Source organism: Pagrus major, chromosome 5 (genome assembly GCF_040436345.1).
Source record: "Pagrus major chromosome 5, Pma_NU_1.0".
NCBI classification, from domain to species: domain Eukaryota; kingdom Metazoa; phylum Chordata; class Actinopteri; order Spariformes; family Sparidae; genus Pagrus; species Pagrus major.
In genome coordinates this window covers 28,806,870-28,834,075 of record NC_133219.1, presented here as the reverse complement: position 1 = coordinate 28,834,075, position 27,206 = coordinate 28,806,870, and the positions used below count along the sequence as shown (strand labels likewise).

Here is a 27,206-nt window from a genome sequence, read left to right as displayed (position 1 = left end):
TTTCTGCTCGTTATGCCAAGCTTGACTCATTAGCTGTGTACTCCACATACACACACGAGGATAATACAGACGCTCTCGTCTCCAACACAAATGAGACGGTGAATTATTGTGTGAATTAGTCTCTTAAGATCTGGACACTTTCAAAGTAGAAGATGAAATGTGCTGCCAGAGTAAAGACCAGGGAGTTTCCATATTCTAACACATCTCATAGAGGTCTGACCAGAATAAGTCCAGCGATGGTTTCTAACATGCACATTGTTAACATCACAAAGCTGTCACACAGAAACACAGAGCTCAACACATCAGCTGACACTCAATGAACTCACAGGATTAATGTAAATGACCATAGCATTACTTTTATTGTAGATATACTGGGCTACAATTATAAAAAAAGAAAGAAAAAGAAAAAAACCCAAACAAAAACAAATTAAAGGTATTTGTGATCCAATAAGGTGCAGACCGCAAACCACTGCAGCACGGTATTACAGTATGAGTGAGGAGGTTCTGTTCCAATGTCCCTTCAACAGCTGCTGCAGTTGTGATGGCCCATAATTCCCCGTTCTGATAACAGTTCATCCATCGATCCGGTTAGCTCCACTCTGCTGGTGTTCTGCTGATCCGTGACCCGCCTAAAGAAACAGTCACTGTCGGTGCCCTGTGCTGGCTTCATGAGACCACTGATCCACCACACTGTGAGCAAAGACATTTCACTTCAACACATCTCCACACACCTTAAAGGAAAAATCCACCTAGAACTCATATTGTTGGAAAACACAGTGACCATCAGAGTGATGTTCTTGTTGGTGTATTTCTTTTTCCAGTTCCTGTGCAGACCTGAACCACACGTAGATGACAACACATCACATCCACATACACTGCTGAGGAAAATGTAAAGGCACTCCAGACTGTAAATCACTGCAGATGTAATCAGGACCAACGCTGACCGACAGAAAACTTCCACTGCAGACAGAACTACTGATCATAATCCTGAATCACTTTATCCCAGAAGTCGGACTCAGTCTCTGCTTAGCTCAGAAACATGTTCAGAAGAAACTCAGCACATGTTAAGAGATGTCGTGCACAGTAACAACTGATCAGTCAGGACAAACTGAAGATATGTTAGCGTGTTAAATGACCACAGTGTAGCTCCTGGCCACCAGAAACAACTAATCCTGCACCATCTTACATTTCATATCATTTGTATTAATTATCAACAGAAAAGAAAGATAAGATCTTAGATGTAGCAGAGAAACCGACTCACTATCTAGCAGTGTTGGAAAGAGACCAGGTACACTTACAAGTAATGTGTTCAGGTACTTGTAACTTACTCGACTACTTGAGTTTTAAGCTACCCACTACATTTATCTGACAGTTATATTTACTTTTCTACAGAAGAGGGTTAAGACCACTGTGAAAATAAATATTTGAGTTAGTTTTTCTCAGAATTTTGACTTTAATATCAGAAATATGAGAAAAAAGTCAGAACTCAGACTTTTTCTTTTGTACAGCGTCTGTTCTCTTCTGTAGAAGTTTCATGAGAAACTTTCTAAAATGCAGCATATTGATCAAGATGACCTGTGTACTTTAATTTATGAAAGATCACTGAGTTCTGGGAGACAGTGATGCCGGACTGCAGGACATATTAAGGTGGTCCTGGACGAAGGCTAAGAAGTTACGAGAACGGATTATACACAAATGTGTTAAAGGTTATTGAAAATCACAAATCGGGAAATACAGGAGGAATCCCTCAGGGGACAGGAGATCAAGCATGCATTTGTTTTTTGGAAGAATCTGACAGAACAAAGCCTGTGGACCTGACACACTCTGTTTCAAGTGCCTCAGGCCACTAGTTTCAGTTTTAGTTCATTAATATCAAGAAGTCCAAACTACATCAGCAGTGATTCAGCGTTATATCAAAGTTAAACATAATCAAGTCCAAGCACCATGAATTCTTCTTACAGGCAGTGACTTTAAATGGGGCTACAGGTGGTAGAGGTGTGAAGGAACACAAACATCAAGGCCAACACGTCGTCCAGGATCAAAATAGTTAAAAGGTGCCATTATTTTTGGTCAACAAACACAAAGTAAAGTTTCACAAAAGAGGCAGGTGACCATATTTCTTCACCTACTTCAGGAGACTTCAGTCTCAGAGGATGCAGCCTCCAGGCCTGAGGCCTTCAGAGGACTACAGGCCTGGAGGCTGAACCTCCAGGCTCCTGTCCACTACAATGGATGTTAAGATACTAAAGCTGTTGGCAGTTTGAGGCCCTTTCACAGCCTCCATCAGCCCCTGCTGTGGCTGATTCTGGTCAAAAGAAACACACATTAGGGCTGTCACCACACACACCCACACCCACACACACAGCAAAAAACTTCTGAAATGCATAATTGTAATGTATTATACGTATTCATCTTAATGAAGCAACAACAATGCTGAGTAAAGGTTTGACGACGACACAGCAGGTAAGTTAGTTAAACTGAAATGTTTGTAATGCTTTAAACTGTTAGCAAGTTTCTTATAAGTGCATTTTATACAATCTAACAATAAATGTGTTTATTTTGCTATAATGAACACAGTCTTATTAATTTCAATATGCATCTCATAAGGACTAAAGATAATGTTTGTATATCTGCCGATGTATCGAAATCCCCAACGACCTGAACATCATCGGCCCCACAGTCAAGTATCAGTCAGGATCCACTGAGAAGTTTGAATCTGAACGCAGTATCTTTTTTTTTTTTTTTTTTTTTAAATACTAATAGTAGTTTAAACTGAAAAGCAAAAAAAAACTAAACAAACACAAACACACGGTGACAGCCCCACTCGACAGGAGTTCACAAACTGGTGTGAAGTAGATGAGGCTGGTGACAGACCATTATGATCTCTGCTACACCACCTGATGACACGTCAGTGTGGAGCACAGGACCAAGTTTGAGTGGATTTTTCCTTTAAGTTGTGAAAAAAGGGCTGCGGGAGGTTTTCTCTCTTATTCCAGACTAACAGCGCCGGAATAGAAATGAGGCTGGAGCATCGCTTGGAGTGACATGTCCATATCAGAGTAGTCAGAGGAGAATTAAACCGAGCGTCTCAGTTCATCATTCAAGTCATGACTGGACCTGGTACTTTCTCTCTCCATTCATTTCCAAACATGTGTTTAAGGCAGGGCGTCCGTCTACGTGACGTCCAGACGTTTTGGGCCCAAATTGCAGAGAATCTTTTTACAGTGTATTTGTCAGACGATGACTTGCAGGCACATTTCGTCTCCTCCCAGAGCCCCTCATTCTCTTTTAAATAGGTTTGTATAATACCAGCAATTGAATCAGCAGCAAAGCCTGAACCACAAGTTAGTCCTCTTAACATTACGGCATCATATATACACGTCTTCTTCCCTCCATCTGACACTCCCTTTCATACTCTGACATGAGGTAAAGTATGGCGCCCAAGTGCAATGCTCAATTGTGCTACATGTACAAAAAGAAACCAAAAAAAAAAAAAGTTAAAAAATGAGAGTACAAGAAAACTCAGTCGGCTTTGAATAACAAAGGACTACCTCAACTTCAGCACTCCCACACACACCTCCCTCCTCAGCTACAATGACAAACTAAAGAAATAAAACATACAGGTTGTTGATGTTGATGCCACGTGTGGTCGACAAGATTATTTGAGATTCTCATTTTCATCAGTCACAGACAAAAACAGAGTGGGCATGGCACCGTCTGAGTGATTCACATTCTTATTAGTAATCTCCTTCTCTCTCCTGGAGACTTACACATAATTAGTGTGTTGAGCCAGAGGAAGTGTGTGTGTGTGTGTGTGTGTGTGTGTGTGTGTGAGTGAGAGTGTGTGTGTGTGTGTGTCACACTCCTAAAGTCTGACAATATGTTGAACAGGGAAATGAAGCAGAGCCCAGATGTACACGGGTCAGACAGCTGCTTGAGATATAATGACAGATTGCACTCTAACACTGACAGATTGTACAGATGTTCTGGTTTCATTTTCAGAATGAGAACTAAAATATTTCACTAATTCACACTGTAGTTTTCACATGGTTATAAAGTTTTAGGTGAACTGTTCCTTTAAGTGAAGTCCTGACAAATCGATTTCTGCTCAGGTCAACCTGACAGAGGTAATACAGGTGTCACACTGTGAGGTGCCCATCACTTTAGTTTATAATGTTCTGTATTGATGCATTATGAGATTCATTTGCCAGCGATCACACAACCCCAGCCCACTGCTACATGGTGAACCACGGGGCAGGCATCTGCTCACTGTGCCTGATTATAATCTAGTGTTGAACAAAGCACCAGAAACTTTCACTGTAACTACTTTATTCTACTCAGGAACCAGTTTCAGGAGCTCAGGAGCCGGGTGGCTTCCAGCAGCTGGGTGGGTTTAACAGGTGACATCATTACTTGTATAGACTGTTGGGTTGATTTACAAACTGCAGGAGGCAGACCATATCAGCCTCCTCTGGTTTCAAATCTTTAGTTGAAAAACATGATCCACTCGTCACTTTACTTGTTTTTTGAGTGAAAACTAAATGACATCAGAATTATAAAAATGAAACAACTTCCCCTTTATGATTGAATTTAAATCCAGTCTCTGCAGATGCTGACATCCAGCAGGGAGCACTGAGTTTGTTGGTTTCTCTTCAAGAGACTAATGACTGTGAGGGAAAGTCGACTCAGTGCAGCAGATATCTGTATGTTGTATACTGTGTGTGTGACGGACACACACACACACACATTACAGTGTGTGTCTCTGTCCTACAGTTATGAACTGATTTGCAGTCTTTTCCAGAAGGTAACACTGAGCCTGCTGTGAGGTAGAAGCACCTGTGGGTGGGATTACATGACTGAAGATAGTTACGCACAGAGTCAAGTATTTTTCCATCTATGTATGTTTAGAAGTAAATGTTTAAGAGTGCAATCTGATTAACTCTACAAGCATGAACCCGTCTGATCAATCAATCCTGTTTGTTTTACCAAGAACTCAAAAACAGATTCTCAGCTGATGAAATTAATCGCTAATGAATGTGGAAAAAAAACAGTTAGGCTTCTGTGCAGAGAACACCTGCCTGCCCCCCCCACCCCAAAAAATAAAACATCATCAACCTCAAGTATGGGAGGGGGAAAAGACGACGACGCAGCTCTCCTCTACAGCTTGACGGCTGACAAACGGGACAACCAAATCAAACAGATTTCAAAAAAAAAAAAAAAAAGGTCAAATAAAGAGGTATTATAGTTACAGTGCAAAAAAGATGAGAAATTCAAGCTTAATACAAAAACATAGCACCAAACAAAAAGAAAAAAAAAGAAAAGAAAATGCATGCAATTAACTGAGGTATTCAAGTGAAAAAGGGCTTACTGATGAGAAAAAAAAAAAAAAAAAAAAAAAAAGACATTTAGCGAGAAGCAAAATTTGTCGGAACAGAAACCAGAAAAAAAAAAAAAAAAGAAAAAAAGGCTGGTATCCTTATCCCTAGGAATCAACTTCAACCTCATAGTGTCACATCTGTTATAGCTTTGGTAGGTACGGGATGTGAGGAACACTAGTGTGTTGAAATGAATTGGCCTTTTTCACAAAGACTGTATTTGAAAAGGTTCTGTGTGTCGTACACGAGTATCCAATTAGTAGAAAAGTCTGCAGCATATTGAATGTGTGATACGTCTTTCTCTTCTTATATCAAAACTGGATGATTCGCTCTGTGGAAAGACATTTAGTGCGCAAGAATGACTAATTAAATTCCATCCATTCTTGGTATCAAAACATTTTAAACCAAATCATCAAGATAATGCCATAAACATCTAATCTCGCTCTCACACACTCTAGATATATCCATAGATTTAAACATTTATAGAAGCCATCCAGTTGTCATGGTTTATACATAAGCTACAAGAACATGCAACCTCAAGTGCGGTTAAAAACTAGTTTAAATTACAGTAACTGGGAATGTTGAAATTCCTATCCATTTTGCAGGATATGAGGGTGAGCCTTAGCATCTAAGGCCAAGAATATCATTCATGTTATCATTTTTATATATATTTATATTTTTTGCTACGTATATGATTTTGGTGTCAATGTGACCACACAATTCTCAAAGTAACAGACCCTAATGTAATAAGTGCAAAAATGATTAAGAATACCATTTCAAGACAGATTTCAGACAGAAGTGCCACCAGGTGTTTGCTCCAGTGGTTCTGTTAGCCACGTCTGCCGTTAGCGTTTTAAAAACCGCTTTAAAACTGACTGGCACTAGTGCACAGGCTGAGGAGTTTAGCGTTTTTTTTCTTCCTACTACATACTTTGATTTACACCTTTGATTGAACTATGTACAGTCTAATACTACACAATAAGCATAAGCCTCATCTCACTGACATGGAGGTTAACCAAAACAACACAAATCAAACAGTGAGGAATAGACATTGCGACCTGACCTTTTTTTTTAAAACACTTTGCTAGACGTTAATAAAGCACTCATGTGATTACACAAAGCAGAGAGGGAAAGTAAAGATTGTGTTTGCGCAAAAAAAAAAAGACAAAAAAAAAAAAAGGTACAAGATCCGATGTGAAATCTGTTGTGAGATCAGTCTGCTTCTTCTGTTGCGTCTCCACACAGTGTTCCCTGGCTGCCTTGGTTGTGCCGTCGCAGGCTGAAGATACAGGGCGAGCATCGCGCTGTGTTGGGAAGCCGACGCTGCTTTTTCTCCGTTAGCATCAATAGCTTAGGTGCTAATGCTGAGCTCAGTTGTTTTGGACCTGAGGTTGATTGGCTTTGAGGCTGCGCAGAGCTCGTCGCGCTGCCGCAGACTTGGCAATCCGGTAGCTGCGGCCAACTCCTTTAAACTTGCCCTTACCGACGACCTCCACCGTCACCCGGACCTTCCCATCATACGTTCGCTCTGCCGGGCTGCACACAAAGGAAAGAGGACAGGGTTTCAGACTGGACAAACAGTAGTCACTGTCAAGTTTAACTTCAAAAACACTTTTTTTTTTCTTTTTAAATCAACACATGACTTGACATTACATAGGTGCACATCTTGATGAGGACTTGATAAGACTGCTTGTGTCTGCCTCTTCCATAATGAACGTAATGACTGATGAGAGTTTGGAGAAGGTTCTGGTCTCCTACCTGAACTTGGCCGTTTCTGGTTCCATCTCGAGCAGCTCCCTCACAGGAGAGCGTGGCACATTAGCAGAGAACTTCTCTGGAAGCGGTGAGGAGAAGGAGGGTTAGGAGGTTAAACATGTGGCATCACAAACATCTTCAGACATTCACTTCTTCAACATGTCGACACAACTGACAACAGTCCTGAATGTTTGTGATCACACTAATAACTAAATGTGCTTTCACTCTTCTCACCTATAAGTGGCCTCATCATTGGATAATACACTTGCCACACCGTCTCCAAAGACATCCTGCTGTCCATGTAAATTGCTCCTGCTAGCGACTCAAAGATATCTCCCATAGCCTTAGGGACCTCGATATCCTCCTCCTTCTCCTCGTCTTCTTCAGAGCGTCGCAGCTGGAAACAGAAACACACAGAGCTGTTAGCTGATCCATCACAACACACAGTTTGAAACATTTAGTTACCAGTTACTGATCTATACCTCTCAGCAACAGCTGTCTTAATAATGAGTCAAATATTTTAAAAATAAATCTGTGAATGTAATAACCACTCAGCTCGTTCTTAAATTAGCACACGCCGACACGCCGTGTCTCCAGGAATAAACATCGCCTCATGCTGGTACAAAGTGGTATTACAGACAGGACGGGCTGAGGCTGGCTGGATCCACACTTACAGTTCACGTCTCCACAACATAACACATACAAGTTGTTTGAAACTTCTGATCAGATCTTACAAATTGCTCCTTTAATTGACTGACTTCCTGTGCAAAGTGTAACGCTGCCTGCCATGACAACAATATGAAGAGACATTAATATTATGGATTCTACCATTTAAAGAGCATATCAACCTCACAAATAATAAATACAGAGTAGTATTTGATTGAATGATCAGTGACAGACTCACAGTGCTTCAGTTAATGTACTGACACTACATGTAACAGTTTAAACATGCTACATTAACAGCTCCATCATGCTATTGTTACTCTTGATTGATGAAGAGTGAGCTGTGGATTCGTACCATGTTACTGCGGCACATTTCTTTATTTCTTACAGCTGTTTGTTCAGTGTGCTTGTGTATGTGCCTGCTGTCCCACGGCAGAGAAGTACCTCTCCAGCAGAATGAGAGGAGATCTGGTGCCAAGATAGCCATTTCCCTCAAATTAAATCCAACTGCATTTTCTGTTCAGGACTGAAATCATTGGAATATGAAACAGATTCATAGAAGCTGACAGCCTCGTTATTCAGGCAGATCTGTTTGAATGCTGACCATTATTTCAGGGAACGAAAAAACTATAACAGCAAAGATTAGGTTTCTTCCTGCAGAACTTTGCTGTTCAGGACTGATGCGCGCAGTGTTTCTGGTAGAAAGAGGACTCACCTCAGAGTCCATGCCTTGCATCTCGTTCTTTTCCAACTGGAACTGCACAAAGTCGTCAATGACGTGGAAAAGCTCGGGCGAGATGGCCTTGAAGTACTTGTGGTAGTCGTACTTGACGGCCAGAGAGGCAAAGATGGTGTTGTTGACGAGTGCTGAGCGCAGGTCGGTCAGCACGCCAGGAGAGTGCTGCCGTGGGTCTTCATAAAGGTGCTTTGTTATGAGGTAGTCTAGAATTGCATCACCAAGGAACTCCAGCCGCTGGTAACAATCTGAAGAGGAAGTACATAAACAACAGTCAGAGCTGTGGCGAGGTGAAATACTAATTTGCAGAGCACAGCAATGAATCATGACTCAAACCGTGAGTGGATTCTACAGTAAATAACACCTCTTTTACTTTCAGGACCGTGACACACGAGGCTGACAGCCAGCTGATATCAGACTACTGTTGAAGGTCTGTTGCTCTAGTTTTTGCTCTGCTTGGTAGGTAAGAATCTCTCTCTCTTCTTCTATTTAAATCTCCCACTTGTGGATCGTACACAACACGTCGCCAAAATGTCACACCGGCTCACTCTTTGGACACAGATGTCAATTCAACACTGTTACTATCACCACTACTAACTTAGAGCCCAAGTGGAACAACAGTGACTCCACCTTTGTGCCTTATGTACATATATACAGATACAGCATAAAGGAGCAACAGTCCAAACTTTAACAGGCTGTGTAAGAGAGGCTGGTGTAAATCTATTAACTACGTAAGAACTATTTTCTGTGGTGCAACCAATGTTAATGTAGTGTAAATCTCCTGTTAGTATGTAGCCTGCGGCCAGAGATACAACTCTAGTAGTAGATAACGGAGTCCTGTTGAATGTGTAAACAGTGATAATACTCTGCATCAGTGTTTACAGCTGGTTCGGCTGCGACCCAAAGGGGGCAGAAATGTTTTGCAGCTTTAAACATCAGTTTCACAAGTATTGAAGGAAGTATTAAACATTAACCTGTCTCATCTCATCCTTTACAGAATAGTCTGAACTGAACAGTAAACAACGATAAAACTGTCCCCATACTGTGAGCTGAAGTCTGACCTGTGATGGTGTTGTAATGATAGGAAGCATGGGTGAAGGCTTGCAGGAGATAAGCCTTGTTCTGAAAGGTGTAGTTGATTTTTCTTTCAAAGTTCTCAAAGCCGGAGATGAGGTGGTTGAGAGTTCGCTCTGCGTCTGGATGGTCCAGCATGCAGCGAGGCGGGATCTTCAGCCAGCCATAGCACAGGTCGATGGTTGTGGTCTGACGGCTCTGCACCACTGCTCCTGTCAGGATCCCTCTCTCCAACGGTAACACCTGTTTTAATCAGAAACAACTCATATATCTCTTCACTCTTGTGTCATTAGTGAATCATACCATATTGAGACAGAACAGTGTCGGAGTTCCTCACTCACCTTGAGGCCCAGTGAGCAGAGGAACATCTGGGCGGCTCTCTCTCCACAGCTGGTCAGGTAGCAGCCCAGCAGAGCCTCCACACAGTCAGCAATGCTCTTGTCGGCGATGCACTGCTCCGTGTGCAAGTCGTAGGAGATGGACTGCTTGCCCAGCTCGGCGCCACAGTTCTCCTCCGATGGATTCCAAAAACCCACCACAAAGTCGTCCTCCTCTCCGGCCTTGCTTGGATCCAGGTAGCACATGGCATCCCATGAGCTGTAGTCAAACTCCTCTGCAGAGGGCCCGCTGGGCGCAGGCTCCGGGGTGTAGTGGGCCGTGGTGGGATGGAGGGGCTTCTTGGGGGCCTTCCACTCATACGGGGACTCCATGGCGGGAGCGGAGGCCGAGGTCGGGGTGAGAGGGGGAGGGAAGCCGCTCAGAGAGATCTTCTTACCAAAGGCACCAGATCCCAACAACATATTGTCGATGAACTTGATGTGCTCCTTGTAATACTCCAGATCATCTTCCATGTTGACTTCATCCTTTGGCTCATCCTTCAGCATCAGCTCACCGTCCTCGTCCACCTCCTCACCCTCCTCAACTTCCTCGTCGTCCTCATCATACTCATTTCCAGACTGCCCGTTAGCGAGAAGCTCCTCTTTGGCCTGAATGATGGACACAAACAGGAGGAGTTTCACATAAATCCATAACTAAAAATAGATTTTAGGTATTCTTCAATAAAATACACCTCCGTGGTTGCAGGGGTTCTAATGTGCGCTGCCTAACAAAATGTGAATTGATAAGTAAAACACAAACAGATTACAGGTTTCAAGTGCTACAAAAATATTTTCATCATCACCTCAGTGTAGCAGTATTACAGATTTAGTTCCTTTCATGTAGGAGCAGAAGAGACCATGAGACTTAAACAGTGTGTTTCCAGACAAGGTGGAAGCCTGCCGCCTAGTGGCCTGACAGCATCATAACACCAACAACATGTATGACAGGAATGAACGGATCAGACTTAACAAAACATAAACTGTACTTTGAATTCTCTAAATCCTTCTGCATACTCGTATTTTAATCCCAAACACAATCAAGTCAGAGCCAGGTTCAGTGTCCTCACTCTGCAGGTGTACAGTTCACACAGTGTCACACAGTGTCACACAGTGTCACACACACACACACACACACACACAGAGGTGATAACAGAGCAGCAGGCAGTGCACTGACCTCCTCTGAGTCCAGCTTGTCTGTGCTGCTCTTGTCCTGGTTGACCACGTAGCCGGGAGGCAGCCAGTTCACAGGGGGGTCGAAAATGGACACCACCATCCTGCTGGGGAGCCCCTTCTTCTTCCCCAGACGGTACAGGTTACAGTTGCTCACCTGGGCGTGGGCAGACCACAGAGGATGAGTCAAGACCTCAGCAGTAACCAGCTAGCTGAGACAGAGTCTGACTAACTGAGACTTCTACTCAGTTAGATGGTAATTTTAAAGCATCAGAGAATTTTCAATTAGCAAGTAAGAAAGACACCGTTTCTAATAATACATTAATATTTACTTCAGCATTCACTGCAGCAATAAAATGTCTTGAAACTGTAGATTCTGATCACAACTGGCATTTCACTCATGATGCCCTACTGTCCTCAGAATAAGTCAGGACCTGTCTTACCTTCTTGCTGCGCATGTAGCTGAGCCGTCCCTCGTGAGCGTCGGGGTAAGTGCAGAACAGGTATGTGGTGATGGCATGCTTGAGAAAAGAGTCTCCCAGCATCTCCAGCCGCTCCAGGTTAAAGCCGTCGCTGGCATTGGATAGAGTCAAGGCCTGCAGGATGAGGCCCGGGTTGGGGCCCAGGCTTTTGGGGGAGTCTCCTGCCTGGCTTCTGTGCTGGGAGACAGTGACCAGGTCTGTACAAGGTGCTGTGGGAGCAGTGGGAGCAGTGGGACCCGTTGCTGCGCTGCTGCAGACTGAGGTAGCTTTATTGGTGTGGTCTGAGGTCCTCCCAGGTCTACATTCATCACTAGGCTGTGGAGGACTGGAGCTGGGCTTCTTCAAGCTGTGAGAGGGCTGCACAGGAACTGAGGTAGTGGTTTGTATTGATTCAGGGCTCTGCAGCTCAGGGGAGCTGGGCTGGGAGCGTTGGCAATTGACATATTGGTGAAGGTGCTCATCTTGGTGGCCGTCGTCGTCACAGTTGGCGAGTAGGGCAGTGCCATTTATTAGGTTCCTCGTGCAGGTGGCTTCTCCAGGATCAAGGGCCGCAAGGGGGCCCTGCTCAGGCAGGGGAGAGTGGTGACTACTGGGAGGTGTTACAGAACTGGGCTCAGGGGTTACAGTCTCTTGGTGCTGACAGAGACCCTCACCATCATCGCAGCAGGACTCAGGACAGGAGATGAAAGTTTTGCTGTCGATGGATCTCTTCCAGCCAAAGTCCAGGTTTGGATACCTGCCGCACACAAACAAAACATCTATACATTAGGGCTGGACGATTAATCGAATTTTGATCACGATTTCGATTTTGACTTCTCACGATCATGAAAACACTGTAATCGAAGAAAAACGATTAATGTGCCGCCGCGTGACGTGTATGCAAATTACTGCGCTGTAAAAGCACAGTGAATGCACCTGTGTCGCCTGCAGCTGCAGCAGTGAGTTTGTGGATCAATTGTGGAACGAGTGATTGACAACATGGCAGAAAAGCAGCCTGAGCCTTTTGTTGAAAAGAAAGGTAGGACAAGTTCGGTCATTTGAAGAGATTTTGGCTTCAAATCGTCGGACGTGGAGCAGAAAGAGGTTGTTTGCAAAGTTTGTCACGCCGTCGTGTCTGCACCCCAGGGCAACACGACAAATTTATTTAACCATTTAAAGTTCAGCCATAAAGTGGTCTATGACAAAGTATTGACGGAGCAAAAGACCCAAAAAAGTGCAAGAGCGCCAACTTCAGCCACCGCCACCGCAACACAGTCCTCCATTGAGGACACTCTTTACAATGCCGCTCCATATCCCACCGGCTCCCGGCGACAGCAAGAGATAACGGAGGCTGTGACATTCATGCTAGCTAAGGACATGTGCCCCATCAGTACAGTTAGCAACCCAGGGTTCAAGACACTGGTCAAGACTTTGGACAAGCGGTACGTGTTGCCATCCCGCAAACACTTCAGCAGAGTTGCACTGCCTGCTTTGTATGATAAATGTCGCGCTGAAGTTGAAAAAGATGTCTCCACTGCCGAGTATTTTGCCACCACAACGGATCTGTGGTCAAGCCAAGTGGTTTTTACATTGGTATTGCTATTATTCGATCACTGAAGCCAGAAGAAGCCTGAAGTGAAAAGACTGGTGTTCCTGCCAAAAACCTCAGTTTGTAGGAAGCAAACTGCAGGGAGAACAGTCTGAGTGCATGTAGACTGGGTATTTTTTTTTATTTATTGTTTTTTTATTGCTATTATTTTTATTATTATTTATATATGTTATTATTATTTTACTTTTTTACTTGTTACTAATTTATTTCTGGTTGTGTTTCTAAAGTTATATTTAAAGTTGAGTTTTGGTGGCTCAATAAACACTTTTTTTGAAATCAATGAATAATCGTGTTTATTAATCGTGATTTCAATATCAATCAAAATAATCGTGATTATTATTTTTTTCCATAATCGTCCAGCCCTACTATACATAAGAAACTTTAATCACAAATGATCAAAATCTGAAGTTTACTGACACACTCAGATCATAAAAGGCTCCATGGCATCACTTGTGGTGTCACAGAATTCCTGTAGAACTGGACTCTGGGTTTGGAAATCCTATCAGGTGTGTTATAGACACTTCACTGTGTGTTTAATGTGAACCACCTGCAGCGTTCACCTGGCAAACAAATCTCTTCATTCAGACAGATTTAGCAGTTTAGTGTTTCCAGGTGCTACCAGCATCATTCTTATGTTGCACTGTAACACTGTCGGAGATCACACATGCTTTTACAAGTACAGCTGTAGTATCACAGTAGAGTATCAGTAACAGTGTAGGGCTGAAGAAAGTCCTGAAGTGGAGTAACTGAACGGACTCATTTTCTTTACACACTGAGCTCATATGTTGTGTAGTGTGTCTGACAGGGACCTGAAGTCAGGGGGCAGGGTCTGGGCTCCCACTCCAGCTTCGCTGGCTGTCTGGGCTCTGAGCTCCTCAGCGGTCAGCAGGCAGTGGAGGCGGTAGAGGATGCTGGGCAGACACACTGCTTTCCTCCACAGGGAGGCAGGGATGGGGTGGATGGCACACAGCTCTGGAACCAGGATCTGACAAACACAACACACTGTTAGACTGAGTGTTGTAGTACAGAAAGTATGTCAAGAGATGTTGCTGAAACTTTAGTGTCTACACCACGTCTACATTTATACCAACAGCAGTTAAGGAAAACCACAACTTAGGTTAATCACTACAGTGGATTTGTGCCAGTGCAGAGTCACTGACTACAGAAGCAGTCAGTACCTGTTTGTTCTGCAGACTCTCCCACTTGGCCTTCCTCTTCTCTGCACTGCTCAGCGGCAGGGCTTTGCCCTTCTGGTTCAGGTGCCGAGGGGTTAACAGGTTCAGTCTGACAACACAAGAAAGAGTCACAAGACAGTGTCAATAAGAACAATCCATGTACAAAGAGAAATGCTTACAAAGTGCTGTTATTACGCTGGGATATTGATTCTGGGCTTTAAAATGTGGCTGTTAATCATATTGTAAAACCAGACCTACAGTAGGTACATTTAGTCTATATTGTGATACCTGAGGAGAATTATTTCAATTTATTTCATACACCTCCATTTGGAACCACAAAAGACTTTCTCAAACTCTTTTACATATGCAGCAGTACTCCACTTGACTAATCAGTTGAACAATCACATCAAACTAATAGAAAGTGGACAGTGGTTCACAGCTGTATAAAACCATCATGACACCCGTGCTGCTGACCTGGAGGAGGTGTGGTCTACGTCCAGAAGCGGCTGGTTCAGGTTGGACAGGTCCAGGTTGTACTTGGTTTTGTAGTACTCTGCAAATGTCTCATACTCTGGTGAAGGGAACTTGCTGAGCGGCGTCAGGTCTGTATACACGTCAGCAACATAGAAGCGATGAGGCTGGTCGAAGTTGCGATACCTGTGAGAGGAGAGTGTGACAGTCAGTGTGCAGCTCAACAACACTTTATAACTGTGTCATGTCACTTTGTTCCTGCTATATTAGAGCATCTACACACAGTGAAGCTGCTGTTACAGTATCTGATATGAAGTGACTTCAGTATGTATCAGAAGGTGCAGTGGTACCTTGGAATGATGACAGCATCCTGGTAGTCCTCAAGCTTGAAGGTGAAGGGGTTCTGCTTGGTGTACTGAGTGGTAGGAATGCCGGTGCGGGCCTCAGACTTCTCGATGTCCTCCATGAACTTAAAGTCCATATCTAGTGTGTTAGAGTCTCCAACTGAACGAGCCAATGAAACAGCAGAGGGAGATAATAGAGAGATAAAAAAAAAGAAATCAATAAGCATCTGCACACATCTTATAAATCACTGGCCAAGCTCGACTGACAGTGATTCTACTCACCAACATTCAGAGGTAGAACGCAATAAGCCGAGTCAGCCAGTGTGGGCTTGAACTCCAGGGCAGGTTTCTCCAGGCGGAGGATGTGGGAGAAGATGTACTGGTGTAGGCGGGTGATGAGGTCGAGCTGTGCGGCGCTGAGTGTGAAGCCAGATTTCTGCAGCTCGATGGAGATGGTCACCTCACCCGAGCGAGTGTACACCGGGAAATGTGGGATCTGGACAGAAGGACAGCATCAGTTACCAGAGGATGGGCTGGAGACATTGTTTCCTTTGATAAGTCAATATAAGGACAACAGTGAAAACATGTTCCTGTGGTCTGAAAGAACTAAGGGGAGTGTTGACCAGGTGACATACTCGAGGTATGGGTTTGGCAGTCAGGATGCCGAAGCACCTGGTGGTGTCCTCCGGTGGGTAGAGCTTCCTTCTGCGGAAGTTGAGTTCATCAGGGAGAGGGGTGGTGAGGACCATCCCAATCACATATAGGTAGTAAGTCTGCTCCGGTACAGCGTAACTGTCCCGCAGACACTCGGGTATCTGGACAGGACAAAAATAGACAAGTTACTTCATTTTACAAGAACATTTCATGTTTTGAAGTGATGAGTTTAAAACAATATATGCTGTTCAATGTGTGCCAGCTGCCTGTCATCCACTCAACTCCTCAACAAACTGCTGTGTGAAAATACTGTGATCTCATTGAACATTTTGCTGTAGTTAGTAGAATAGTAGCCAAATCATGGAATTGAGGTTTATCACTTCATTTACCTTTATAGCCAGTAACAGATTGTTAAGACATTTAAGATTTAAATTCTAATTCAAATTGTGTTTAAAATCTTAATGTTAATATAAAACACCTATGATGCATTTTGAGCAACTATCAAATAAAAAACTAACAATTCTGTCTGTGAAGTTGTTTTAATGCGAGTGTATCTGTGATAAAGTTTGTCTTCACACTGTCCCTGAAACAAACCATATAAATAAACTGTATGAATATTGGTTTTGCCTTGAGAAACTAAATCTCAGCATCATGTGAGATTCAGTGAGGTCTAGTTGTGATGGACCACACTTACGGCTTTAGGGTAGCACTGCCTCCTCTTAGTAGAGCCGGGCCGGCCTGGTACAGTGGTCTCCTCTTCATCATGAAGGTCCAACTCCTCCTCATACTTCACTGTCTCCTTCCCAACCGGCATCAGGTGATCGTCCAGCTCACCTGGGAAGCAAAATAAACCAGTTCAAATAGATACAGAGAGAAGTTTTACAGAAACTCACCAAATCCAAACCAAGGCCAATCATAAATCTGGTTGTGGTTTTACCTATTTTGTGGAGTTTCTCACAGCAAACTAGTGCAACTGCTTTCTCTGCCAGTCTGGTGCAGTTCATTATAGGACCCTGTAAAGACAGTGACATGTCAACGAAATGAATCCAAGGAGGGAGGCTGGAAAGATTACAGTGTATTAGTGTACGTGGATTAAATAAATGAGGTAATGAAGTGTTGAAATGTGGGACACAGCTGCTTCAGGCTGTAGCCTTTAAAAAAAATGTACATGTTTCTTGCTCACCTTGACAGGAACTCTCAGAGGAGAGTTGATTGGCAGGTAGAGTGTGGACTGGAAGCGTCCGTCCCGCGTCTCCGCAGTTTTACACTTTGGTGCCAAGTGGGTGAATGGATCACTGGGCAGCCGAGCACAATACCTGAGTATCAAAGCAAAAACATTAATATCTGTTCATCTTATTTTCTTGAGAACTAAGGATTTAAAGACTTTGCTGAAGCACCATCGACCTGTTAATGTGTCCGATGGCTGTGTTGATGGTGACCCTCGGACCTCCATCCTCAGATCGCAGCACGTAGGGTGGGAGGATGTTGTCATCGTCCATCACCTGCTCCACTTCAAACTCGCTCACTTCCACTGACTTGGAGCACTTGTTCCTTAAGATCTGCTCAAAGTGAAATGACATCATCAGTTCCTCACTCTGCTTCACATTCTACTATTATATACTTTGTACTGACGATCAGTCTTCCTGTCTCATCAAGGATGTTCATTTCTAAATTTCTTCTAACATCATTAAATCAACTATTAACTAAATTGAACGAGGCAGAGACGACAGGTCACCTTCTCTATGGCCTTGTAGGTGGTGAGATCTTCCTCGAAGGTTTTGGTCCTCTCACTGTCAGCAAGCATGATGTAGTTGGAGACAGGGGCCCGAGCTCTGCCTTTGGACTGGACGTAGGACCTGTACTCTGTGGGCAGGTCAAACCGCACCACCAGGTTACACTTTGGAATATCAACACCTTCCTCCACGATGCTGGTGGCGATCAGCAGGTTGGTTTCATGAGCCCGGAATTTGCGGAGTACCTGTGAAAGAAAGAAAGGGGGCCATAAATATACTTTATTAGCTGCTGCATTAGTTAAAAGAAATCCAACTACCACCATGTGATGCTGGTCAGCTGAGGAGAGGAGCTGCAGTTGGTGCTGAATTAGTAGAATCTTTTTATTGAACAGCACAATCCGATTGGACTGAGTCCTGAGTCGGGTACAGCCCGTTCACATCATCCTGATACACTCGTCTACAAAATTCAGATTAACTAAATAGTGGTTTATTTCTATGGTTTCAACACAGTGTGTCTCCTGAGCAGTGAAGCATCTTCTGTCAACATCGTCTCAGAGAATATAGAATAAATCAGAGCCGATTCTTCTTGACGGTGACCCAGTTAGTTTATTTAGGCTAAAACTCTGATAGTTGAAATCTGTGCGTCAGGATTGGTCTGTTGCAGCAGAAAGTATGATGTCATGATGATTGAGATATGCACAAAGTGTGCAGAAGGTCACAAACACTGACCAGCTGAGTTTTTGTCTCTGTTTTCTTTTATAATTATTTCAACACCGATTTGTTGTTTACAGTGAAGCATTATCAGGAACAAAATATGTACAGTTCACTGCTTTGACAATATGTTTCATTTGTGAGCAGCTGTCAGAAGGAACAGTCTGTCCTGTGTTCACTGTGTGTGTTTGTGATGGTGTGTCCTCTGAGTGGGCTTTTGATTGTGTTGATTGAAACTGAAAGCTCAGCAGCTACACAGCTGCAAGTTATCAATCACAACATGAGCCCGCTGTTTCCTGTTTCCTCTTCAACTCTTAGAATTGTTCCACAAAAACTTTGACATGTTGACTATGATTCAAGTTAAAGCTACAGAGTATAAAGGTCCTCTGGTTGAAAAGGCTGCTGCTTCGCAAAGCAGACTCACACATCAATAGTCTCAGCTGGTGTGGACAGTGTGTGCGGATGACAGTGTGAAGTGAACTGAAGTAACTACAGCTGATTACAGCAGCATGTCTCTATGTGACAGTTCTGAGACAAAAGAGCTCCTGTGATGGTCAGGTGTTCAAAATAAACAACACATTATGTATATTTAAATATCACATTAGCAGTAAGAAGCATGAGTTTGCAACATGGATATCTATGTCAGTGTCAGCGTACCTCCTCTTGTTTCCTGAACTCAACCTCCATCTGTTTATTCCGCGGCTGGTTCTTGCCGATGCTGTGGCCGGTGATGAAGTTGCTGCTGATGTAAGCCAGCTCCGGGTCCTGTTTCCCCGCCTCTTTGATCAAACTGAGGAAGACACATCAGTTATACACAGTGTATTCAACAGGGTCATGGTTCTGGTTGAACTAGGATTACAGCATCGTGGTTGTTGTTTGCCTCTGTGCAGTCGAGTTGATGTTCCTGAGCTGTGGCACTGAATAATAGCCAGACCAGAATATGATGTCACAGTGCATTTAACCTCTGACCTTTTGAACATCAAATGTCATTAATGCATCGGTCTATCCTGTTCGACATTTGTATGTGAAGTTATATCTTAATTATCGTATGGATTCTTGAGTTACGGCCAAATATGTGTTTTGTGAGGTCACAGTGATTTTGACTCTGGCCAATGGATTCTCATCAGTTCATCTTTGAGTCTTTGTGAACGTTTGTATGAGATCTGAAGAAATTCCCTCGAGGCGTTCTTCAGATTTTTCATTCACATGAATGGGCCACGGCTGTCGCCGGCTCGGAGGCATAAAAGGAAAGATGGGAGCCATTTTTCAAGCATTAAAGGCCACGACAACCAACAATCATGTTTTAAAGTCAAATAAATAGAGAATCTGGATTATTTTCAGTTGATAAACTCTGTGTGAGGCACAGCTGACACAGCTCAGGGCAGACAGCTACCCAGAAGACGGAGGCCTACCGATTGAGGACGACAGCTGTGTATCGCCTCTCCACGAAGATGATCCCACACAGGATGTTGGTGAACGGTGAGGGAAAATTGGCTTCTGGCCTCTCTTTGGCCTCCACCTCCTCATCCTCATCCTCATCCTCAGAGTCACTCCAGGACACATAGTTGTCTTGGTTGCGGTTGTTGTACCACTCCACGCTTTCAAACTGCTGCCGCTCAAAGGGCTTGTATTCGTGCAGGATCTCGAGCAGCCGGAGGACCTTCGGGGTGACGAACTTGAGGTCCAGTGAGGCGGGGGAGAAGTGCTCCTCGCAGAGGGCGTGCACTTTGCGCAGGATGGTGTCGGTGAAGAGCAGAAACTTGCGGCTGAGCTCCTCCTGCTCGTGTTTTATGTACTTCTGGAGCTCCCGCACCATGATGCCCGCTGCCTTATCTGCACACCAGGGTCCCAGAACCTGCAGCACGGCCCAGCAGTCACTCAGGACCTTGGTAAGACAGGGTAACAACAGGAGGTTAATCAGTGCTTTTTTTACTGAAAACAGCTGCCTGCTGCCAAAGACTAGTTTGACAAGGGCAGAGTTTGCATGCTGGAAACCTGAAACAATAAGCTAAGTCAATAAGCAGTGTAGAGCTGAGGGGACCCCATTGGCAATAACTCTCTGTGGGTTTGTAACTACAGACTTCTTTCACTTTACACAACATTTCCAAAAATGACAAACTATAGTTAATGGCAAGAAATGTGATCACATGTGAATTTGCAAAAAAGGGAGAATTATATGATCAAAGAATGAAAGGTATCACAGACCTGTTTGGAGATGAATGTGGGATCACGGTCCTCTCTGGCAACAGGTATGTTGCAGTCATTCAGGAAGTGGAGAGCTTCTTCCAGCTCCACCTGCAGACGGGAGGAGAGGCCACTCTTATCCAAGTACGGGCCACAGTCCAGCACCACTTCTCTGGGCTGAGAGGCGTACCTGAAACATAGTACACAGCACACAGGTTGGACTCTGACACACCCGAGTCTGTGTTGTCTTCAATGTTCATTCATCAGGTGAATGAACAGTAATCAGTGAAATCCCTTGTTCAGCTGTAACTAACAATACTCTGTGCACATTTATCCACAGATATAGTAATTCAGCCTCATATAGGTCATATACAGGCTTGTTGTACCTGTCCAGAACCACAAGGTCAGTGGCAGTTTCAGCATTGCTCTTCAGGATTCTCTCCAAATTCTGGATCTTCTGCTCCAGTTCTGACGGGTCACACTTTCCGTTCAGAATGGAGGCTGTGAGACCGAGGACACGAGGACCACCCGAGCATCCTTCAAACAGCTGCACACACAGAGGAGAGTCAGCTCATTCACAGTTCTCTTAGACAACTCTGACACACATTCTGCTTTGCAAACACAACCTCACCTTCATTATCTCACAGTAGGGGTGGTCTGTGATGGCCAGGTGACAATCATCAAAAACCACCAAGTTGATTTTAGACAATTGTAAGATTTTATTCTTCAGAATGTGCAGGAATATGTGGCAAGTCATGACCAGCACCTGTGTGAGAGGAAGACAAGAGGGAGGAGAAGATGAGTGTCAGCAGAGACCACAGAGGGTTTTCTTCTTATAAATGATGATATCAGATTAACAGTTTGACTGAAGTTGAATACTCCACACATTAATGGAAAACCTGCTGACTCATGTTATGTCTGACAGTGTCCACAAAACTTCTTGTGATGTCACAGACTGATGGTCTTTCTCAGTCTTCAAGTGTCCCATAAATGTTGACTGTGGTTGAGGTCAGGTGACTGTGGAGGACAGTCCAAGAGAGTCAGGACTTCTTGGTCTTCTGTGGTCTTCAGGAGTTGTGTCAAAGCTTTGAGTGTTTTGTCTGAAGAATGAGGTGATGCTTCATCAGTAAATAGGACTTCTTCATCATCCTCTGTGACATTCTGGTATTTCTCAGCCCTCCTCAAGTGTTTGTCCAGGTTTCCCTCCTGAGAAGAGGTTTAGAAACTGCTGCTGGTCCTCTGAGACTCTACAGGACAGCTTCTTCTGACAGCACGACTGCTGACTGGAGCCTTGTGTTGTTTATGTAGTAAATTCTGTATCTGTGAGTAAGTTGCTCTTCTGTCTCTCAGGGAATTAATACAAATGTACTGATCATCTGATGGTGTGCTCACTTTGGGTGCTTTCCATGTTCCCTTAGAAACCTTCGGTCTGCCATGATCTGACACTGAGAAAGTCTCTCTTTGCTTGATCTGCTGGAAACTTGAGGCACAGTCATATTTATGTCAGGTAACACTGGCTGCAGGTGAACCAGCCACTGCTGAGTGAAACAAACCCACCTCAGTGTGACCTTAGTGATTCAATGGAAGGGATACGATTCAAGGACATCTGACCTTTTGGAGGTAAAGTTGGTCAGATCACACATTTCTTACTTACAGTCGCTGCTGACCTAGAAACAGTGCAGGATCATAAATGTATCTTCATCTTATGTGTCATAATGTAACTGTGTTCAGCAGGATAGTTATAATGCCCTCTGTGGTGTCTGCTCAGTTATGATGCACTTCACTGTGCTGTGATTGGGTTGAGCCCATTAATGATGTATTGTTTCTTTCAATACCTTGTTTACTGTCTGTAACGGCTTGTATTGTACATCTGTGTTAAAAGGACCGTACCTGTTTCTCCATTATCTCTTGACTCCACTGTTGGTCAGTCCATGCGGACGTCTCCTCCAGATCTATGTACTCTCCCACCTGGAGGTCAGAGTGAGTCCTGACTGCAGCTGCTTGCTGAACCACAGACAGAGCTGGACAACGTAGACAAGATATACAGTCAGCTACTTGGAAAAATTAACAAAGAGGTGAAAGCAACTAGAGAATTAACAAACTCTTTTTTACTGTTTCCAAAGGTGCACACAGAACATTCAGCATCAGCAGGTACCTGTGTTCACCAGAAAAACAGTCCTCTTCGCATTTTCTTGGTAATGTCCACGGATTTGGTGGGAGAGCTCTTTTGTTAGAAGTACTGCAATAAAGGTCTTCCCTGAGCCAGTATTCAAGCAGACGATAGTATTATGTTCAAGAGCTGCTTCGAGAAGTTCTACCTGTGGAGGGAGGTTCACATTTACAGACAGTGAGCTGATGAAGAAGAAGAGGCAATTAAATAAATACAATACGAATTAATTACAACAGAAAGCAGCGATCAAAGCTCTTAATCTGTGATTCTTTAGTAAACACATCCAACAGTGTCCTCACCTGATATTTCCTAGGCGTATAGATGTTATCATGGATAGCCTCCTGCTGCCATGGCAGACCAAAGAAAGGCCCCATGGGTGAAGTGGCAGGGGTGACAAGCTGTAGGCCTGCCATGCTTCAAAGAGGTGGAGGTGGAGGTGAGGGGGCTGGGCTCCTCCAGTCCACTTTATCTCATTTCATCATCCTCTTCTGTGCAGAAGTTCACTGGTGGGGGGATCAGGATGCTGTGTTAATGTACTGAAGGCAGCAGATACAACACTTTCTCTCACTCTCCATTCACAAAGATGAAACACCACATCAGTGAAGGTAGAGGAGAAGAGACAGACAGACACAGACAGCAGTCTGAGCAGGTCTAACATGGAAACAGAGTTTGTGTCAGATATGTTTGATTAGAGACGATGCTGTGAAAAAGTTGTTTAACCAGTCGACTGGTCCAGAACAGAGAATGAGAAGATGACCTGGTGAACAGGCTGGAATAACAATAACAGAATTAATGTGTTAAGAAATCAGAAATATACTTACAGGTAATAACTGAGACTTTCTGGATAGGCAGACAACACTTAATCTGGGCTTCATGATAAAATATCTCAATCAACTCCTGATGCTCTCCACATGTAGGTGGAAACAGATCTGAGGAACCAGAAAAAGAAAAACATTGTTATAGTCATGTATTGAAGACGTAGAACAGACGTACAAAAATCTATACAACAGTGTAATAAATCACCATGAAACAGTGATTCTGGATGCAGACAGCAGAGCAGAACCAGAACGTTACACTGACATCATAATGTATTTTCATCATCTTCTGCTGCGTTACACCTTCACTCCACTACATCTGAGACAAATATTGTACTTTTTACCCCAGTGCATTTATTTGGTAACAGTCTTTACTAGTTACTCTGTTTCTGATGCAGCATGTGAAGTAGTGCATCGTTACATTTATTTATTTTATTGACAATCTGACAGAAAACACTGACACCGATAATCAGAAGAATGCTTGATATAGGATCTGATAATACAACAGCTGGTTGACCTGTGTTTACATTATACAGCCTGTATTCATTCAGAAATATGTGCATCATTTACTTTTACTTTTGATACTCGAGTATATTTACTGTCAGATTCTTTAAGACTTTTACTCGAGTACTATTCATACGAGTCACTTCCACTTTCACCAAAGTCATATATATTTATTGTTATGGGATCTGGATCAGTATGTGGATCGTCAGGATCGGATTGCGATACTGATATTGGATCAAATCAGTCCCAGCTCTGATAAAAAGCAGCATGATTAATGGTTCTAACCCATGAACAAGATCATACACCAGAATCTCTCTATTGATCACTAATATACAATGTAGAGGAAACACTCTGCTGCTTCATGTTCTGGTAACAATACTGTGAGAGCACTATTACCCTCTACAGTATCTCCTGTCACCTCTACACTAACTGAAAGTGTCACGGATTGTGACTAAGTTGTTTTCTAACACAGACCCGAGTCACCATCAGACCACACGACTCTGCTGTGTTGACTGCTGAGCCTCACAGCTGTAACTGATCCCAGCAGTCATCTCGGGGCAGGAAACACAAGTCTTCACACTGATGCTGGTGATTAACAACACAACACAACCTGATGCTCATCTACAGAGCTTCATTCAAGCAGTGAACCTGAAGAACAAAGTCCAACAGCTCTGGAGCGACTGACTGAACCAGAACAGAACCACACCAGTGATTCAATTACTGACAGCCACAAATATTTAAATGTTGTTTTATTACTCACTATTACTATTACACAGAAGCTCAAGCTCAGTGGGGTTTAATAAATGTGATCAAATCAAATCTATTTTATATATGAAGCCTAAAATCACAAGCACATCACCTCAGTGGGCTTTAAATCTGTACAGTGAATGAATTCCTCTGTCCTCAGACCCTCGATTACAGTGAGGAAATACTACATACTGAAATAAAAAACAGGAGGGAAAAGATGGAGGACACCTCAGGAACAACTAAACAACACAGTTTACAGGTTTCAGTGACAGAATATCTGGTGGGGACAGAGTATGGGAGACACTAAAGGTCCTGGACATCTGAAGTAACTCTTTTAATGAAGACATCCTCTGTTTTGTTCAGTCAAATGCAAGTCAACAACTATTTTGCTAGTGTTTGTCAAACACTGAAGAAGACTCTGCACTCTGCAGGACACAACCTCTCAGTGGAGCGTGCGCGCGCACATGCACACACACACACACATATTCATATAAAGCATGTGTGGACAGCACTGATACAGACAGCACTGACACGGACAGTCATTGCACTGGTGTTGTTTTGGAGTCGCGGCTAGCTGCTGTAATATGTCACTAGCACACATCAGCATGTGGCACATGCCACTGCTGAAGATGTGTATGCCAATGTTTTGCACCCATATAAAACAAATGACACATGTTCCACAGACAGAGACACTTTTCACTGGCAGGTGTAAAGTACTAGCTTATACTAATCATGTTACACAGGATGATAACCATTCACTGCAGACTAAGGCCCAATCCCAATACACCCCCTGGGTTAGGGTAACCCCTGGTCTACCAGGATCAGTGCTGGTCTAGGACCTGTGAGGTCGCTCCTTCACTGAAGCAGCCGGTCGCTGCAGGAGCTCTCCGGTGCTGTCAGACTGTCCTGTATGTGCTGGGAGTCAGTATCCATGTCTTTTAAAGGTAATTCATTCTGTCATCTAAAACTATTTTTTCCTAACTTTTCCTCTGTTTGTCTTTTAAAATGACACTTAGACATGTTTAGATATTTGGATCTGACTGTACCTGTGGATGTGATGCACTGGATACAGTTGTGAGTTGTGTGAAAGTAACAGAAATGTACTGTTGGGTCCGAACTGGTCTGACCGCCAGACCAACATAGCGTTACAGGGACTTAACACTGACAGAGTGGAGTGCTGGTCTGACAGGATCATAAGTAACCTTCATCCCAACATGTCACCTCTTAAATACAGACTCGTTCACACGTGTGAGCTCCTGCTGACATCTCAGTACATCTGCTGCTGTCCCACAGTTTGTTACAGCTGCTGCCACAGAGGACAGTGTTCCTGTCAGCTACATCAGGCACAGAACACAATGTTCTCAACATCATCCACAATAATTCATTTTTAATGCATCAGATCCAATAGTTGATTGACTCTGTGACCTCGGGCCACTGTGACGTTTATTTCTACCAGTCTGTCCTCAGTACTGTTACACAGAATTAAACCAGCTGGTATCACACACACACGTTACACCATGTAAGCTTCCTCTGTCAGGATGTAAGCAGGAGCTCATGGTTACACTCAGCTGAAGCTCTGAGTTAAAGTTACTGGCACAGACCATGCTGAGTAACATTAGCTAGCTAGCTAGCAGATAAGCAGCTCAATTTCAGCAAAGCACTTATAGATAACTAACGTTAGCACAGTTAATACACATGAACACAACATTAAAGTTATTTCAGGTCATATTTTGAGGAGCCTATTTGAATTATATGTAAACTTAAGAGCAGCAAAGCCTCTGAAGGTCTTTGGCCTCATTACTGGTGGCAAAGTATGAACCGTGACGTGAGCTAGCATACATTAACAATCCGCTGGCTGCTAGCCTCACCGCATTACAAATTATTTTATTTACGCTGTGTTAGCTGCCTCAGCTGTGCTGTAAAGAAACGCTACAAATGCATGAGCTAAACAAAGTCTCAGATAGCCTGTTAGCAGCTTACATAGCGGTACCGACTGAGCACAGACTCGCATGACTGCGATGGAAACCCTCTCGCAGCGTTCAGCGGGGTAACGTAAGCTAGCATGCTAGCGTCTGGTGAACCATACGGATCGCGCCTGTCTGGAACCAGTTATTGACCCGGTTATTTTAATGGCCACAGGCAGGTCTGTCTGGGTGTGTTCGTCCAGCCCCGACTGTGTGATTTATAAAGCGACACTGAAACATGGCTTCACCCAAAATGTAGAGCGTGCAAAGCAACACAACGTCTGGGACAGGACCTGCAGCACCACGCACCATCAACATGTCAGCCAGCTAGCTAGCTAGCTAATAGCTAGCAAGGCCAACACATGCACAGAATAAGGCTGTTCCAGAGACACAAATCACACAATACGGTACATAATCTCACCTGCTGTGTGTTTTTCAATTGATGGTCTTGACTAAAAAGATTTGAAAGTATTCGCTGGATATCCTCAGAGCCATTCACTCTAGCTATGTCGGT

At 43.7% G+C, this 27,206-nt stretch overlaps 1 protein-coding gene across 1 annotated transcript; it reads right to left on the bottom strand.

Moving 5' to 3' along the window:
- Window positions 1-334: 334 nt before the first annotated feature.
- Window positions 335-27,206, bottom strand: dicer1 (dicer 1, ribonuclease type III). The gene is made up of 29 exons (XM_073466191.1): window positions 27,114-27,206; window positions 23,484-23,591; window positions 22,962-23,165; window positions 22,648-22,810; window positions 22,383-22,513; window positions 21,124-21,258; window positions 20,879-21,039; window positions 20,514-20,682; window positions 19,721-20,193; window positions 18,966-19,098; window positions 17,600-17,842; window positions 17,269-17,423; window positions 17,048-17,180; window positions 16,802-16,877; window positions 16,559-16,698; window positions 15,846-16,025; window positions 15,493-15,706; window positions 15,217-15,370; window positions 14,870-15,052; window positions 14,399-14,504; window positions 14,030-14,205; window positions 11,594-12,368; window positions 11,155-11,307; window positions 9,945-10,589; window positions 9,591-9,846; window positions 8,509-8,777; window positions 7,365-7,527; window positions 7,134-7,209; window positions 335-6,911 (listed from the first exon to the last, which is right to left on the bottom strand). Exons 3-29 carry the CDS (start codon window positions 23,073-23,075, stop codon window positions 6,746-6,748), a joined length of 5,742 nt encoding a protein of 1,913 aa, XP_073322292.1. The 5' UTR covers window positions 23,076-23,165; window positions 23,484-23,591; window positions 27,114-27,206; the 3' UTR covers window positions 335-6,745.

Excerpts from the sequence above, each read along its gene's own strand:
- dicer1 (XM_073466191.1), bottom strand. The coding sequence starts at position 23,075 with ATGGCAGGCCTACAGCTTGTCACCCCTGCCACTTCACCCATGGGGCCT. Across the intron at positions 17,424-17,599 it reads CCTACAAGGCCATAGAGAAG|ATCTTAAGGAACAAGTGCTC; the intron begins GTGACCTGTCGT and ends CACTTTGAGCAG. Across the intron at positions 16,878-17,047 it reads CTCTGAGAGTTCCTGTCAAG|GGTCCTATAATGAACTGCAC; the intron begins GTGAGCAAGAAA and ends CTGTCTTTACAG.